Source organism: Plectropomus leopardus, chromosome 1 (assembly GCF_026936395.1).
Source record: "Plectropomus leopardus strain MGB_pleo_1.0 chromosome 1, ASM2693639v1, whole genome shotgun sequence".
In the NCBI taxonomy this organism is placed as follows: Eukaryota; Metazoa; Chordata; class Actinopteri; order Perciformes; family Serranidae; genus Plectropomus; species Plectropomus leopardus.
Window position 1 is genome coordinate 3,464,698 of NC_142176.1, and position 16,176 is coordinate 3,480,873.

The following is a 16,176-nucleotide window of genomic DNA, read 5'->3' on the forward strand; positions in this document are numbered from 1 at the left end:
TTTACAACAAGACTGGTTTGTGTCTGTCAAATACAACCGTCCTGCTGTAAAGTCTACTTTAATGATAAATATTTTGTTGAATTTTTGTTGACACTCTCATAAAGATGTTAATTGATTTAAATATCAGCTATAGTCAGTGAAAGCACTGGATGCTATTGAGAGGTGTTTCGAATTTTCTGCCCCACTAATGTGTGCATGTGAATGGAAACGGCCAAAAATTAGAAACACCTTCTCCACTTTAACATTTGAAAAATGTAATTTCGACAATGTCAGCAAATACTGAGCATTAGGAGCTGTGAGAAGACCTGTGTTATGGTGGAGCTGTTATAATGTACTGCATTATACAGACGTGTACCTAATAAAGTGGCCATTGACTGTATATTAAAGCTCTGCCTCTCTCTCTCTCACTCCATATTGCCCGTCATTCTCCTTCAAATAAAAGCAAAAATGCCTGAAAAAATAAGCTTTAAAGAAAAAGCAGGAATAAATCCAGCTTCAAGGATTACTGAGCTTTAAAGGAGTTTAAGGAGCTGCTAAACCACCTAATAGAATTTCCCTCAGAGACCTTTAGCTCTCCTCAACTCCCCGAATGCTGATTCACGTTTCTATTTCGAAGGGAAAAGGCAGTATTTTACAAAATGAGCATCAAACATAAATCCATGAGAGCTGCTTATCAGTGTCAGTGTGAAGCTTTCAGGGGATTTTCCACCTCGATCACCAAACATTCGCCGACTGTTTCACTTTCTCTCTGCTGGACCACAAGAAGGAAGCAGCTTCACATGAGGAAAAGATTTTCACATTTCCTTAAGTCTAACACATCATGCGTTATCATACAGGTTTGTGAAACACAATTCCAAGACTTTTCCAAAACTTCCAGGGTATATTAAGTTTTCCAAAACTTTTCCATGGCTACAAATATTGCTTTTTGCAAATTGCATGACTTTTCCAGGTTTTCCATGACTGTACGAACTCTGAGTACAGTCATGGAAAACCGTTGCCAAATTACATAAAATCATTATGGAGCATGAAGAGCAAAATTCATGCCCACAGCAGTGGAAGCACTACTCTGATCATAAATAAATTCAGATTTTTTCCCTTTAAAATGTGACTTTTATACCAGAAGCTGCTGAAATTCATCTGAAGCAACATTCAGACCTCGTCCTGCTAAAATCCTCCATTAAAACCCAGAGTAATCCATCCATGCAGAGTACCTGAGAGAGATGCATTCAGAGACATCAGAATCAGGTTCATGCACGTTCATGCTACAGGAATGAGCGCTACAGAAGTCATCAGATCCATCACAGACCTGCAGACCACACTGAGACCTGATCTGCTGTCAGCACACTGATCGGAGCTGAGCGCAGAGCAGCTTTACGGCTCAGTCAGCCCGACATGTGCAGCATATAAACAAGCCTCCGTCAGCGCTGAGCTCCGTCGTCTTCTCCTCCGTCTCACTAACCTGCTCATATCGAAGCAGCGTGTCCTCCTCGTCCTCCTCCTGCCTCTGTCACATCTAAAGCTGAGTGCTTTCTTTTCATGGCTTCCCTTCGCGGTTTCTACCCAGCTGTGATGCTCTGCCTCCTCTGTAACCCTGCAACGGGCTGATCAGGGTGGGAGGACGGGGGAGGCAGGGAGGGAGAGGTATGGAGCAGGAGGAGGGAGCGGGGGAATGATGCTCCTTTGTTTAAGAGCCACGCCAGCCTCCCGGCTTCCTGTATGTGTCTCCCTCTCTCTGTCTCTGCTCTGATTCACTGTAATCCCTCACTGACGGTCCAACCTTCAACAGCACTCACCTCCGAGCCCACCGCGTCCCACAGAGCATCCGGATCTCTGAAACATCAACTGTAGAGAGGTACGGATCCTTCATTTTTACTGATACTGACGTCTTTATCCATACTTTTCTATTATTTGGTGGTAGGATGAGGCGAAAATACATTTTAACCCTTTGAAACCTGAGCAAATTGGCTTAATTTGTTTTCAAAAGAATGAGAGGAAGAAGATGGGGAGCAACTTAGCAAAAAAAAGAAAGAAAATTACCTGAAGTTAGGCAACAAAAAAGAAAAGTAAAAAACAAAAATGAAAATGACCTTAAGAAAGTGCTCTCTCTCTCTCTATATATATATATATATATATATATATATATATATATATATATATATATATATATATATATATATATATATATATATATATATTTACAGAAGCAAACTGCACACTGACTATCCCAAAATTGAAAATGTGTCTCTGACAAAGGGAGTTTGGTGTAAGATTGGCATTAAACTGCATAACTGGTCAAATATGTGTTAACTTTTTGACAAATGAGCAAATTGGTTTGATTTTTGCAAAAACATGGGGAGAAGGCACTGAGGATTAACCTAATAACACATGGCCCGAAAATAGCAAGAACTTTAATTTACAAGAAAATAAGCAGAAAATGAGCAAAAAACAAAACAAAACAAAGGAAAGGAAAAGAAAAAAACAAAAGCATGCAAGAAAATGAACTCAGAAAAGTGCAAAAACATTTTAAAAATGTATGTATATCTTTTTCTGTTACATAATTGTAAATATATAATTATAATAAATTTTATAATATATTTTCAGTTGGTAGAGTGCACGCCCCGCATTCAGAGTCTATGTGTCCTCAGCGCAGCGGCCCCGGGTTCGAGTCCAACCAGCCGCACTTTGCTGCATGTAATCCACATTCTCGCACTTTCAAATAAAGGCCAGAAACGCTCAAAAAATATATATCTTAAAAAAAATAATAACTCCCTCCACCCTTTTTTTAAACAAATTTTAAGGTCATTTTTGTCATTGCCTTTTACTAATTTCTTGCAATTTGTGGGACATTTCCTGCCATTTTGCTCATTGCCTTTTTCCCGCATGTTTCTGAAAGAACTTAAACCAATCTGCTCGGCTTTTAAAGGGGCCTCAAGCAGAGACGTCAACCAGCACAGAGACGTGTCCTCGCCTCTGACGTAGACAGGAAGTTAAAATATAACAGCAGGTCACAGCAGCTTCCTTTCTGATGCTGACAAAGGTGGACAGTCAACCTGCTGTAATCTGATCTTCTGCAGTTTATCACCTCCTGCTGTCACTCTGCCATCATTCAGCACGCTGCTGATCTGCAGTCTGCTGTAATCTGCTGCTCCACACGCCTCGAGTGCTCTGAAGTCTGGAAAGCTCTCTCGGTCTGGTTGATACATGCAGTTAGACAGTAAAAGATAAAGCTTGCGGTTCTTAAAGTATCACACTTTCAGTTCTCTTTTTGCTAAATTTAAGCAGCGCTGCCTCCACACATCACAACATTTCAGTTTGCAGTGAGACTCTTTGTGAAACCGCCGCAGACAGAAAACAAAGCCATGAGGACGATAACTCACTGTGTCGTGGCTCCATGCTGCTGGGAGTGTCTCCAGAGTCCTGGGGGACGCCCACTGACCAGTAGGACATTCCTACTGGAGGGACCGGTTAGTCGCTATCAGAGCGGAGAGGAGGCCTGGATTCAGCGGTCGCCCTGCACAAACACAAAGCAGCAATGATGAGGAAAAACACAGCCACGCCAAAACATTTTCCAACTGTGAAAAAGACACAAAAAACCCATTTAAAACCTGGAGCAACATCACTTTTCCTGCGCTGTTTTCAAACACGCGTTACACATATTTAAACCTTCAAACCCAGAGCAAATATGCTCAGTTTCTGATTTTTAAAAACAGACTTTTTTTTTTAAATAAATGTGACCTTTTTTTCCTTTAAATATTTTCAGCTATTTTAAAAAAACAACAACAAAAATCAACAAGAAAATGAAAAAAAAAATCTTTTAGCCCCTGCTTAGATTAACAGAGAGATTTTTTATAGAAGACATGGCATGTTTTCTTACAAACAAAAAATGGCCTTTTCTTTTTCTTCAAAATTTGTGGTGAAACATTTTGGCTTTTTTTCCTTCAAAAAATAGCCTTTTTTAAAAGGCCTTTTTAAAAAAAGGCGAGAGTAAGGGAAAAACTATATTTATTATTATCATGGCTAACTATTAAAAATAATGTTACAGAATTATTATATTTTCAAGCACTTTTGTCAGGTCATTTCCTTATTTTTTTGTATTTTATGGGGGTTTTTTTTGGTTTTTTTTTAGTTTTTGTTTGTTTCTTTGTTTGACTTATTTTCAGGTAATCGGGTAGCATGCGGGTGCATTTTTATTAATTTCTTGCTCATTTGGGTTTTTTTTTCCACTGCTTATTACCTTCCTCCTATGTTAAGAAATTGAGAAAGGGGTTAAATGTTATTTTAGGGTACAAAGGGTTAAATGTAATGACTAATTTTACCTTAAGTGTTTTGAAAGCATGAGGAGTTTTGCTGGTATTTTACTGGATTGCTATGATCCTACATAAATGTAAATGTAAAAAATGTAATGCAAGAAATATTCTGATTCATAGATATAGTCAGAATTAAATATATTTGCATTTTTGTTACATTTGCCTTAATTTAATTGATATGTAAAATTTAATTTAACAATTTAAAAACGATTAGATTTCTTATTTATTCTTCAATATTATATATTTTAATTTGATTTATTTTTAAAAAATTTTTTTATGTAACCTCAAAAAAGTTAATAAGGGTAACAAAACAAAACAAAAAATTATGATGTAGCTGATTTCTTTCAAAACATTAGAAGGCAACAAGCAACAAGAAAATTACCTTTAAATAAACTATAAATAAATAAACACATCAATCAATTAATAAATGGAAAAATATAAAAATAATAATGCTAAAAAGTACATGTTTTTCCTTTTTTCTGTAACATAATTTTAAATCTAATTAAGAGAATCATAAATGTAGTTTTCTGGATATTTTTCCCTCAGTTTTTTTTTTTTTAAATATCTGACCTCGAATGACTTTAAAATAATTTCCTTGTCACTTGTTACTTTTTTCTTTTTTTTTTTGACAGTTTGCGGGACATTTCTTTTCAAATTGCCCATTGTGTTATTTTCTCCTGGTTTTCAAAAAAAAAAAAAAAAACATTTTCTCAGGTTTCAGGGGTTTAAATGCCAGGGAAAGGTGTCTGCATGCAGCACAAGAAAACTAATACTTCATCCAGGTGTTGATGTGTTAAACACACACCCCCTTTATCTGACTTTCATCCTCACACACACACAAGGAGGTGTGTGAAGTGTGCCCACATCAGGAGGAGGCATGAGTGCACAGTGACTGTGGAGAAGCCCATATTTAAAGAAGCTGAGGTCACTGAGACAACTCCTTTGGGTGGTTCCACTTCATGCAAAACTCCATTCATTTATAAGACTAAAACAGCAGGCTGGTAAATGGACTTTTGCGTGCATACAGCGGCCTGAAACACTTTCTAAAGTTGAGATATTTTCAAAATCAGTGCCCCTCATAATCCCGAATTATACAGTACATCATAAGATTATGGAACATATATTTAATTACATTTCATGGCGCACGTTACTCAGAAATGAGCACATTTTGTGTTAAATTGGCAGATTTTTAAACGCAGTTCGGTTTGTTTTTCCCTCCAGTGACCAGGATGCGCGAACCAGCTCTGCTGAAGCTAAACTCGACCACTTGTTGCGCCGACAGAAGCGGTTTAAACTCCGGACACAAACTTTTATGACCCCCGGTGATTGTAAACTGACTCACCACATGTCGGAGGAGTTCACGGAGCATCACGAGACGGTTTTACGGCTTCACGGCTTCACGTAGGCGGCAGAAGCTGCACAGATTTCTGTCTGACATCGACGGCTGCCTGGACTTCCTGATTCCACGATGCAAACTTTCCAATCCACGCACGCGCCGTCAAGTCAAACCATTGGATGTGGATCAAGGAGCCATTTCCGGCGGGGATTTTCAAAATTATGCTTCACCGCCCTTTCGATTAAACAAAACCAGGTAAAAGTTTCAAAATAAAAGCAGCAACAAGGAAAGATTGTTTAAGATAAGATAAAATAAGATAAAATAATCCTTTATTGATCCCCAGAGGGGAAATTTAAGTTTTGCCACAGTACAGGGTAAAGGGTAAAGGTCAAGTAGAATAACATACAATAGATAAGAATAACATATAATAGCTAAAGATCAATATACTGCACAAAAAATACAAATCTAGTAAAAAGCGGAGCTACAAAAAATAGAGAAATAAATATTAAAGTGCAAGAGTCTGTATTGACAGTGTTGGGGGGGGTATCAGGGCAGTGCACTTAAAAAAAACAGCAAGATTATTTATATAAATAGATGAAATGATGGGTATTTTAGTGAATCACAAAATAAGATGAAACAAGAAATCCTAGTCAACATTCTTTACTGGATCTTAAGCATTTTTCTAAGGGCAGCAAATTCAAATTAAAGTCATTCCCCTACTCTTTTCTTTTCTGTCACCCAGGAAGTACACATTTTAACCAAAGCTATACAAGTCTATGCACAACAGAGAATTAGTAGCATTCACTGTAAAATAAGAAACCAAAGTATACACGACTCCTGAACTCTCCATATTTCCATCTCCATAGTTTTCAACACACTTATGTACTTCAACAGCATAACTGAATTTCTAAATTCAGCTTTTAGCTTTGGTAGGCTACCTTTCAGCAGCCCCATCTAAACATCCTATATGAAACATTTCGAGGCATTTCTAAGCAGACATAAAAAAAAAATATATTTATTATTCCAGGCTTTCTTGAAAAAACATACCACAGGTGCAAAGAATAACAAACAAAGTGCATTTGATTTTCTTTATTCAGAATTTCTATTTAAATACAAAACTAATGTGAGAAAAATGCAGAGACAGACTTTATTTCATGTGTGATAATAAAAACTCATGTTGGTTAAAAAATAAAATAAAATAAGAAAGTTGAGACTATCGTTACAGTACTAAAATATTACTGGCAAGGTAAATATTACCTTAACAGGGACAGGAAACAGAGTTCCCTCCAACATGTGAAAGGGAAGACGCACATTCGTATTGATCACACCAGCTTCCAATCAGCGCAAAAAGTATCTGCAAACATCATCTACTCAACAGGTGCAAAGATAAACAGCAGTCGTTTCTCCCCACATCGTCCCATGCAGGAAGATTTGACGAGATTTTAATGGAATTCACATGAAAAAAATCCTATTATTGTCGATTAGTCACTGTGTGTTTTGCACCGCTCTGCTTCATCATTATTAGGATCATTATAACTACACGAGTATTTTGATGGACGTCCAAAACAGTCAATGTGAAACAAAACATCTTCTCATCAATCTATTATTAGTGTATTAAAACTGTTTGGGGGGCGACAGGGACACTAAAATTTTCCAGCACAAAGAAACACTGATTAAATTCTCGAAGGTGAGTTGTGGGTCAATGGTTAAAAATTTTATTTTTGACCTTGAAATGATAGTTTGATGATTTAAAAAACAAAAACAGCTTTCTTGAGAAATTTTCTTGTACTTTTTACTACTTTCTTACCCATTTTTCTAATTTCTTCTTTTATTGCTTGTTACTTTCTTCCCATCACATTTTAAATACTTATAAAAGTTAAAAAATAAAATGTGCAGTATTGGGTTTTTTGTCTGCTGCAGCTGTTGAGTAAAAGTCTGTCTTTATCCTGCAGCATTTCATAGCGAAGGTGAATAAACGCTGACTCTCTCTGGACTCTGATACACGCTGGTGTGGACTAGCCGATATTTTAACTCTAATCTCAGCATCGTGACTGAAGACACAGAGGGAGAGTGTGTGCTGTGATGTGATGAACCGCTTCTTCTCACAGGGTTTGACTCAGTTTGATGGTCACCGCTTTCACCTCCGAGTACTCAGCCAGCGCGTACTCTCCTCTGAGGGGACAGAGACGACACAGGAGACACGTTACAGGACGCACGGTGGACAATAAAGATGAAGAAATATGAAGAAACAGAGTTCTCACAGCTCTCGTCCGTTCCCCGACATCTTAAAGCCTCCGAAGGGCGTCTGGCAATGAAGGGCGTTGTAACAGTTAACCCTTAAAGAGAGAGCAACAGATTCATTTTATGTGTTTTATTTGTTCTCTGTTAAGTTAACAAATACATAACTATTTTAACTCTTAGGGCCCGCTTACACACTCGCATCGCTCTGCACGCTTTTGAAAAACAAGCTTTATAAAAAATATTATACATTCATATTATTTTCTACTTTGATTGGGTTTATTTTTGAACCAACATCAGTCTTAATCATTAATATCAAATATTCATTTATTTTCTGAATTTTAATTCTTCAAATGCCAGTTTTTTGTCATGATGCCACAGTGTTTTTAAGATGAAAAAAAGCACAAAAATGAATAAATATACAACATGCTCAGCAGATTAAAAAAAATAAATGATCACAGTTTAGGATATGTCGATGTCTAGCAGCAACATTGATTTTATACACTATGATTTTTTTCGCAGTGTCAAAGACTCACACTCATACTGCTCTGCACATAAAATATGCTTTTAAAAATCAGGCTATAAAAATAATTACACATTAATATGACTTATGAATCATTAATTTTAAGAATTTTAACCTTGTCGATGTCAGGTTTTTGTCAGGATGCCACTGTGTTCTTGGATGACAAAAAACAAATAACAAATAATAAAATAATTCCTTCTTTGTGTTAGTCAGTAACAGATAAGAAATAGATAAGTAAAATAATCTGTATATTTAAATTTAAATATATATATATATATATAAATTATTTTCAATCTACCACATGCTAGTGGTAATAGTAGTAGTAGTCGTAGCAAGTATTTATATATATATACACACACACACACACATACATACATATATGTATACTAATTAGCATGTAGTATATTGAAAGTACTTCCTTTTCTGTGTTTAAATATTTTTTTGTGTTTAAATTCAATATATATATATATATATAGATTGATAGATAGATAATTTAATTTTATGGTATTACATACAATTAGACTGATGTAGTTATAGTACACAATGACATCATCAAACTTTTTTGCACCCCCCCAACGGCGATGACCCATCCATACTGCACCACTTCAGAAACGTTGACACAATACGTAAAAAACGCACAAATGTAATGCATTCATGGTTTGCAGAGCAGCAGAATGAGAACATTTTTCTCAAGAAACTGGAATAAATAAATAAACTCTTTACCAGTGAAATGAGGTCCAGTTGAGACCGTCATGAAAGAAAAGTTCAACATTTTGATTTCTTCTCGAGTGTCAAACTCACATCTTTGCTACCACTCGGTGAATATGGCTGAAATTGGGACCAGATTTAATTTACAGTGCAAAAAAAAGTGACTTTATATATTATTCATAACCCAAAAAAAGTGAATTTCATGTTGAGTTATTCCTTAAATCCGGAGCTGGAGTCAGGACACGGTTAGCTAAGAGCAGGGACTCACCAGACGGTGCCAGTCTCCAGGGCCGCAGACACAGACAGAGCTCTGTCCATACTGGACGTGAAGACCGCTGACACCAGGCCGTACTGCGAGCTGTTGGCTCTCTCTACGACCTCCTGCTGGCTCTTAAAGCTGAATATACACTGAACCGGACCGAAGATCTGATAGAGGACAGATATCAGTCAGGACCAGACACATGTACAGAGAAATCCGTCCTCTGTGACTGCCTTTCATGTAAATATAGACAATAAACAGAGAAAATAATGGCTGGACAATTAAAAAACAAAAAACAAAGAAACAAATGGTATAATGCAATATGAAAATGTGTTTTTATACACATTTATATATATATATATATATATGTTAGTTATATAATTATATTAGTTAGTTATATAATGTTGTTATATAATTATATAATATAATTCCACTTCAGTGTTTGAAGTTCTCTCATTTTGGATAGTATCAGAAACACATTGCACTGGAACTAGCTACTCTGTTATCTGCTATTGTTTATGTTTTGATCATGTACGCTTTTTCACAGAACTTTTTTTTTTTTTACCACTCTACTTATTTTATACACATATTTTAATTGACATTTTTATTTGTTTAATTACCCCCCACTTCTTTCTTTTTTTTTGTTAATTAATTTAAATTATTTATCTTTTTATATAACTCTTTTTTTTAAATCGGTTTATTCATTCATTTTATCTTTCTGAAAGGTTTTTTTATTTGGTTGTGTATTTTGTTTTGGTACGTACACATAAACCAATAAAAAACAAATTACTAAAGTAAAATCACTAATTTACGTGCACAGAAAGTATTCAAACCTGTTCACTTTTTAAACAAGTTATAGTGCTGCAGATTTTATCTTTAAAAGGAAAAATGCTACCATTTTTGTCAGTTTTAACTCAATAACCCATAACAACCACAGGCTCCTTGCTGTGGTCAGTTGCATCCTGTTTATTTAAATTAATTAATTAAATTAAATTTTAAGTCCACTGAACCGTCTGTAGACCGCTGTGACAGAGTTGTAATGCACAAGATAAAAAATTTTCACTTTTCAGGGCTTTAGAAAAAAAACTTTAAATGAAATAAAATAAAAAATAATACAATAAATAATAATAAAATAAAATCTAAACATGTTTTCAAAATTTACTGCGTGTGCATTGATGGATAAAAATGCAATTTTATCCATACGAAAAATCATCTGTAACACAAAGTGTGAAAAAGTGAATTCCCAGCCGGAGAAATTTGGAGACTGTTTGAGGTGAAATAATAGAGCTGGCACATACAATAACTACGACTACATTTTATGGTCATCTAAGCTACATTAAAATGACTTTATGGGGTGGAAAACTATGAGTCCCACGACTCTTGATACAGGTTTATGATGTGTTTTTTCTTTTCTGAATCATGACCTAACCAGGCTGAAACACTTTATAAACGAGGAATGTTTTTTTTTCCAACATAAGAACTATGGCAGGAAAAAGGGAGACAAAACAGATTAAATGATCAAAAAAAAATGAAAATAAAGTAGTAAGCACTTATTGGATAAACATAGTTTATCGAATATACGCTATGGAGAAATGAACATATTCCCCCTGATTACAGAAAAATATATTCACCAATATATGAAGATGGACTGACTTCATCAAGCCCCAAAGACAAGATGTTACATGAGAAACCTGTGCATAATGTGAATATTAACATTCCTCCTAAATGTTCTGTAATGTACATAGTTTTTGTTGATATTTCAATGTCTTTCTGTGTAAACAAAATAATTCACGAGGTGCATTTTTTAAAAAACTTTTCTCAGGTTATTTTATCTACCTAATTTATTCCCTCTTTATTTGGGACCTTATTGATCAAAATGGAGCTTTAATTTTGATTTAAAATATCCATACAATAATGGAGATAGCTGTCTTGATTAGGAATCCAATGGAAATAGAGAAATAGACTTAAACCACAATTTATCTTCATCCCATTTTTTTCTCTTTCATCTTTTTCTTATTATTAATTAATTAATTTGTTTATTTTATTGACATATATATATATATATATATAAATATTGCTTTGTTTTCTAACATTTATATATTTTTTTGTGTGTGACTGCTTGTTTACCTGCTAACTACTCTTTTGACTTGTACAGTATTTTTATTTATTACAATAAAACACTTGATTTTGTTGTGATTTATTATTTTTCAAAACACACTTGAGGTAAAAACAAAATTTAAAAGAAAAGAAACAAGTACTCATGTCAAGTCAAAACCATAATATATTTTAAAATTCTAAGTTAACCTGCGCACTAGTGTCAATCTTTTTTTTTTATCTAATAATTGTAAATAATTTTGTCAGATACAGGCCTCCATAGAACAAACACTGTGTAACTCATGTTTTTTTCTCCTGTGTGTCCAAGCTTTCTAACTTCCTGCATCTCTGTGCTGTTTCTGGTGTAATTGCACTTTTATTCCACAGGGTGTCAGTGTCATGTTACCTCTCTGTGCAGGTTTAGTTAGAATGAACTGAAACAAACTGCACCTCTTCCTTGGCGATGCGCATGTGGTCTTTGACCCCGGAGAAGATGGTGGGTTGAATAAAGAGGCCCTTATCTCCCAAAGCTGCTCCTCCGTACTCCAGCCGGGCTCCCTCCTTCTTCCCGCTCTCTATCAGATCCATGATCTTATCAAACTGCTGCCGGTCGATCTGGAGCCGGCGGCAGGACAAATAGGGAAGATGGCAGTTTAATAATACTTTTTTTTAAATAAACTAGGCCAATCCTAGTCCTGACTCCACACCTGTGCGCTCCTACCTGTGGTCCGTGTGTCGTCTTGGGGTCCAGCGGGTCTCCTATCACAACCTTCCTGGCGTTTTCTACACTGCGACGCACAAACTCTTCATAAATACTCTCCTCCACAAAGACCCGCGATGCAGCCGTGCAGCACTGACCCTGGTTATATAAAGCGCCTTTCTGGGTTTCCTCCACAGCCAGCTGCACTGTACACACACATTCACACACACACACACACACACACACACAGATTAAAACCGGACAAAAGCAATAAACAAGGGAGAATATTACACCTTCTTTTCTTCATTAAGTACCATCAGAATGGATGTTTAAAGCATTAAGGGATTACAGATGAAATATAGCCTCCCGGCTTATTATGGCATTTTTATACCTTGTGTATTTATTCATTTGTCCCTTTTAAAATAAACCAAATCCAAACCTAAATGACATATCACTTCTTAAAACCCATTTTTATAGACTTGCCTTTATGTGATGCTGAATTCTTCTTTTAAGTTGTTTTTTTTAAATGTCTTTTAACTCATCGTTTAATTTTATTAAAATTTTTATTTTGTCTTTTAATTTTAGCCTGTAATTTATCTATTTACTTTTAAAAATATATATATATTCTTCCCTGATCCTGCTTATTATTATTGTTATTTTTATTAATATCAGTGTTCTGTGTCTACTGCCTTTTTGTTACTATATTTTTCTAATATGTCTCTGCCCTGAATTCCCTACCATTTGTCCGCATTATTGACTAAATTGTTTTACTGCCTCTGGGTTTTACAGCCTCGGCTTTGTCTAGTTTGTCAAAGCACTTTGTAAACTGTGTTTTAATAGGTGCTATATAAAAAAGTTATATTATTATATTATATTATTCAATATTTTTATTCTTCCTTTATGTTAATTGTTTTGCACCAAAACACCAAGTCAAATTCCTCGTATATGTAAATGTACTTGTCAGTGAAACCAGATTCTGACTCTGTTACACGAGTGGTGCAGTACTGTCTGTACTGTTGAGCACAGTTTACTCTGATACTGTTTCTTCTGCTGCTGTGTACTGACAGTGCTGTCTCTGCAGCCCCCTGAGCTACGGTTTTTCTTTTTGATGGCATGACAGTCGGTGAGATCCTCACCTCAGAGTTGTGAGACGACACAAAAAGTACAAAAAGCTGAGTCGCACAGATGAAACATGAGACATGACAGGCTTCATGTTTCAATATTCCAGAGTAGTGAAGAGATGTAGGGAAACGCCCGAGGCTGCAGAGGTGTGAAATAACCATGCAACCATGACTCCAGTGCATGCTGAAATAATCTGAATACAACATTGTGATGTTGTATTTTGATGATTTAAAATAAAAAGAGAGACACGCAGAGTTTACTTACAGTCACAGTCAGCAAACACGATGCAGGGGTTCTTCCCTCCGAGCTCCAGAGTCACTCTCTTCAGATTACTTTTGGCTGACGCTTCTTTGATCAGCTGGCCGACCTGCACACACAACACAGTCAAACAAAAAAACCTCATGAGCAATATCATTGCTCCTCATGAACAGTCCAGTTTCTAAAATATAAAATCAGTAAGTGGCAGCAGATGTTTTAAATGTGGCGGGCTGCAAAAAATAAATAAATGTGTAAATCTACAATTCACCAGAATCTCCTCGACAACATAAAAACCAGAGCACACACCTCTGTAGAGCCGGTGAAGGCCACTTTGTCGACGTCCATGTGGCTGGCGATGGCGGCTCCCGCTGTGGGACCAAACCCTGGAACGATGTTCACGACTCCAGGAGGGAACCCCGCCTGAAACGGTCGGCATGACATCAGAGAGAGTTAGAGTGATATGTTGACTCAGGGAACAACAAAAGACTCCTCAGATGGGTTTAAAAACATTTGATCCATTACCCGAGTTTATGGTAAGTTTAGTGTTGCTTAGCAATAGACTGCATTCTGTGTGTGTGTGTGTGTGTGTGTGTGTGTGTGTGTTTGTGTGTGTGTGTTGTTTTGTTGGTGTGTCTGTGTGATGTCACAGATAGGCTGGACAACAGGTAAACAGTAGAAAGCAGCAGGAAAAGAGGTCTTTGAAAACTTTTCTATGGTTTCTTGTCTTGATATACAGTACCTTTTACTTATGTCTCTGTGAAACTCGGTGCAGACTAACTTAGAATAATGCTTTCACGCTGCTTAGGAGGAGAAGGAGGGTAATTAGTGAATGTGCGTCACTGCATGTTGTGAATGCATCCCAGTGAGCAATTTTTGGTTCTAAAAACATTGTGAAAACAGTACAATGCAACTCATGTAATGTTTTAGTAACATGTTCAGCAGCAAGTTTTCTTTTAGTTCCCAGAATGTTATTAAAATTAGGGTAACATTCTCTATAAATGGTTAAAAAAAATGTAAAAATGTCTTTCTTTTCTTTTATTTATTTCTTTTGTCAACATATTACATAGTCTTTTAATCTCAGGCCTAAATAACATGTTCTGAGTGTTGCTTTGAAAATGTTTTTCCTTTGTCCTCATGTAACATTTTGGGAATGTTTTATAAAAACATTTTATGGTCTGTCACCTCTCAGCATCACCAAAACATCCTCAGAATGTTGCAATAAAAACGTCACGTCTTAGTCAGCATTTAACCTTACAGGAACATTATCTGAAATGATAAATATCCTTAAAACGTTGTCTGAACATTAGATTAAAATGTTTCCTTTAATTATTATTGCAACTTGTAGGAAACGTCATCCAACATTTTGGGAACGTTCCCTGCTAGCTGTGATGATATTATTGCATGTCGCTGAAATAACCACGTTTGTTGTGTTCCCATCAATGCCGATCGGAGTCGGAGCCAATAAAAACCGTGTCTACTGGGTTTGAATGTCGATCATACACATTCCCATTCCCAAAAGCCAGATGTTAGCACTTTTTTTGTGTTTGTGTGTGTGTGGGCAGTGGGAATGAGGCTTTAACATGTTTCACAGCTAAAGCTAAAACCAAATCTTGTGGATTCTTATGAATGCTTGCACACCCCTGCTGCACCTTCTGATTTTGCAACATGTTTTTCTCCTCAGAAGTAAGAGAATCATCTTTGCTCAAGGGCTGCATTTTGTCTCACTGTGTGAAGTTTTCCTGGGTAAAGTCACCAAACATTTCGAAGCAGAGCGGTCTAATCACACATGGAGCGGGATTTTCCATAAGAAAACAGACCCAGAATCTGGACTGTCAGAGGTTTAAAGTCTCTCTTAGTCAAACATCAGACCTCTTTGATGAGCGATCCAACGTGGAGGGCCGTGAGGGGGGTCTGCTCTGCTGGCTTGATGACCACAGTGTTTCCACAGCTCAGGGCCGGCGCTATCTTCCACATGAACATCAGCAGAGGAAAGTTCCACTGGCAGCAACAGAACAACACACGTTAGATGATTTCTGCTCTCAACGTCTAACAGCACAAGTCAGATCAAAGCACACTGACACAAACAAATGGCACAGATAGACACGATTCAGGTTACACAGAGGGATAAACTGAAATCACCTCCCTCTTTAGTACATGCCGTAATAAGGTGCTTTATATAGTTTTGTAGACTATATATATTATACATATAGGTTAACCGGGCAAATCTGATTTCTTCACAAACATGGGAAGAAAGCAATGAACAATGAAAGTAATGACCCAGAAATAAGCAAGAAATTAGTGTAAAACACAAGAAAATAACCTGAAAATTAGCCAAAAATTAAATTAATTAATAAAAAAGAAAATATAAATAAATATTATATATATATAATTTTAGGAATAGTTTTCTGGACATTTTTAAAATAATTAAAAAAATTTTTTTTTCAATTCAACTTTTCGCTAATTGTGTAAATGTACTGATTTCTTGCAATTTGTAGGAACATTTGAAGGAAATCTCTTGCCAAGTTGCTCATTGCCTTTTTCCCATATTTGCTGTTGTTGTTTGTTGTTTTTTGTCTTACTTTTTAGGATTTTTTTCCTATTTACTATTAGTGTAAATGCACTGATTTCTCA

The 16,176-nt window shown here is 36.1% G+C and overlaps 2 protein-coding genes across 3 annotated transcripts in view; both read right to left on the bottom strand.

Moving 5' to 3' along the window:
- lrrk1 (leucine-rich repeat kinase 1) overlaps positions 1-5,788 on the bottom strand; it is an 84,438-nt gene extending 78,650 nt beyond the window's left edge. Inside the window, exons 1-2 of one of the 2 annotated variants that reach the window (XM_042490273.2) lie at positions 5,650-5,788; positions 3,378-3,511 (exon numbers count right to left, since the gene is read on the bottom strand). In XM_042490273.2, coding sequence (XP_042346207.2) covers positions 3,378-3,447 — 70 coding nt within the window. In that variant the 5' untranslated portion in view covers positions 3,448-3,511; positions 5,650-5,788. Of the gene's footprint in view, positions 1-1,459; positions 1,592-3,377; positions 3,512-5,649 lie in introns of those variants that run through there. The other variant, XM_088083033.1, reaches the window with a different exon arrangement.
- A 929-nt stretch (positions 5,789-6,717) lies between these two features.
- Positions 6,718-16,176, bottom strand: part of aldh1a3 (aldehyde dehydrogenase 1 family, member A3) — a 40,084-nt gene continuing 30,625 nt past the window's right edge. The window contains exons 9-16 of the mRNA XM_042485687.2: positions 15,415-15,543; positions 13,852-13,965; positions 13,552-13,654; positions 12,187-12,371; positions 11,916-12,080; positions 9,381-9,538; positions 7,905-7,979; positions 6,718-7,815 (exon numbers count right to left, since the gene is read on the bottom strand). Coding sequence (XP_042341621.2) covers positions 7,746-7,815; positions 7,905-7,979; positions 9,381-9,538; positions 11,916-12,080; positions 12,187-12,371; positions 13,552-13,654; positions 13,852-13,965; positions 15,415-15,543 — 999 coding nt within the window. The 3' untranslated portion in view covers positions 6,718-7,745. The remainder of the gene's footprint in view (positions 7,816-7,904; positions 7,980-9,380; positions 9,539-11,915; positions 12,081-12,186; positions 12,372-13,551; positions 13,655-13,851; positions 13,966-15,414; positions 15,544-16,176) is intronic.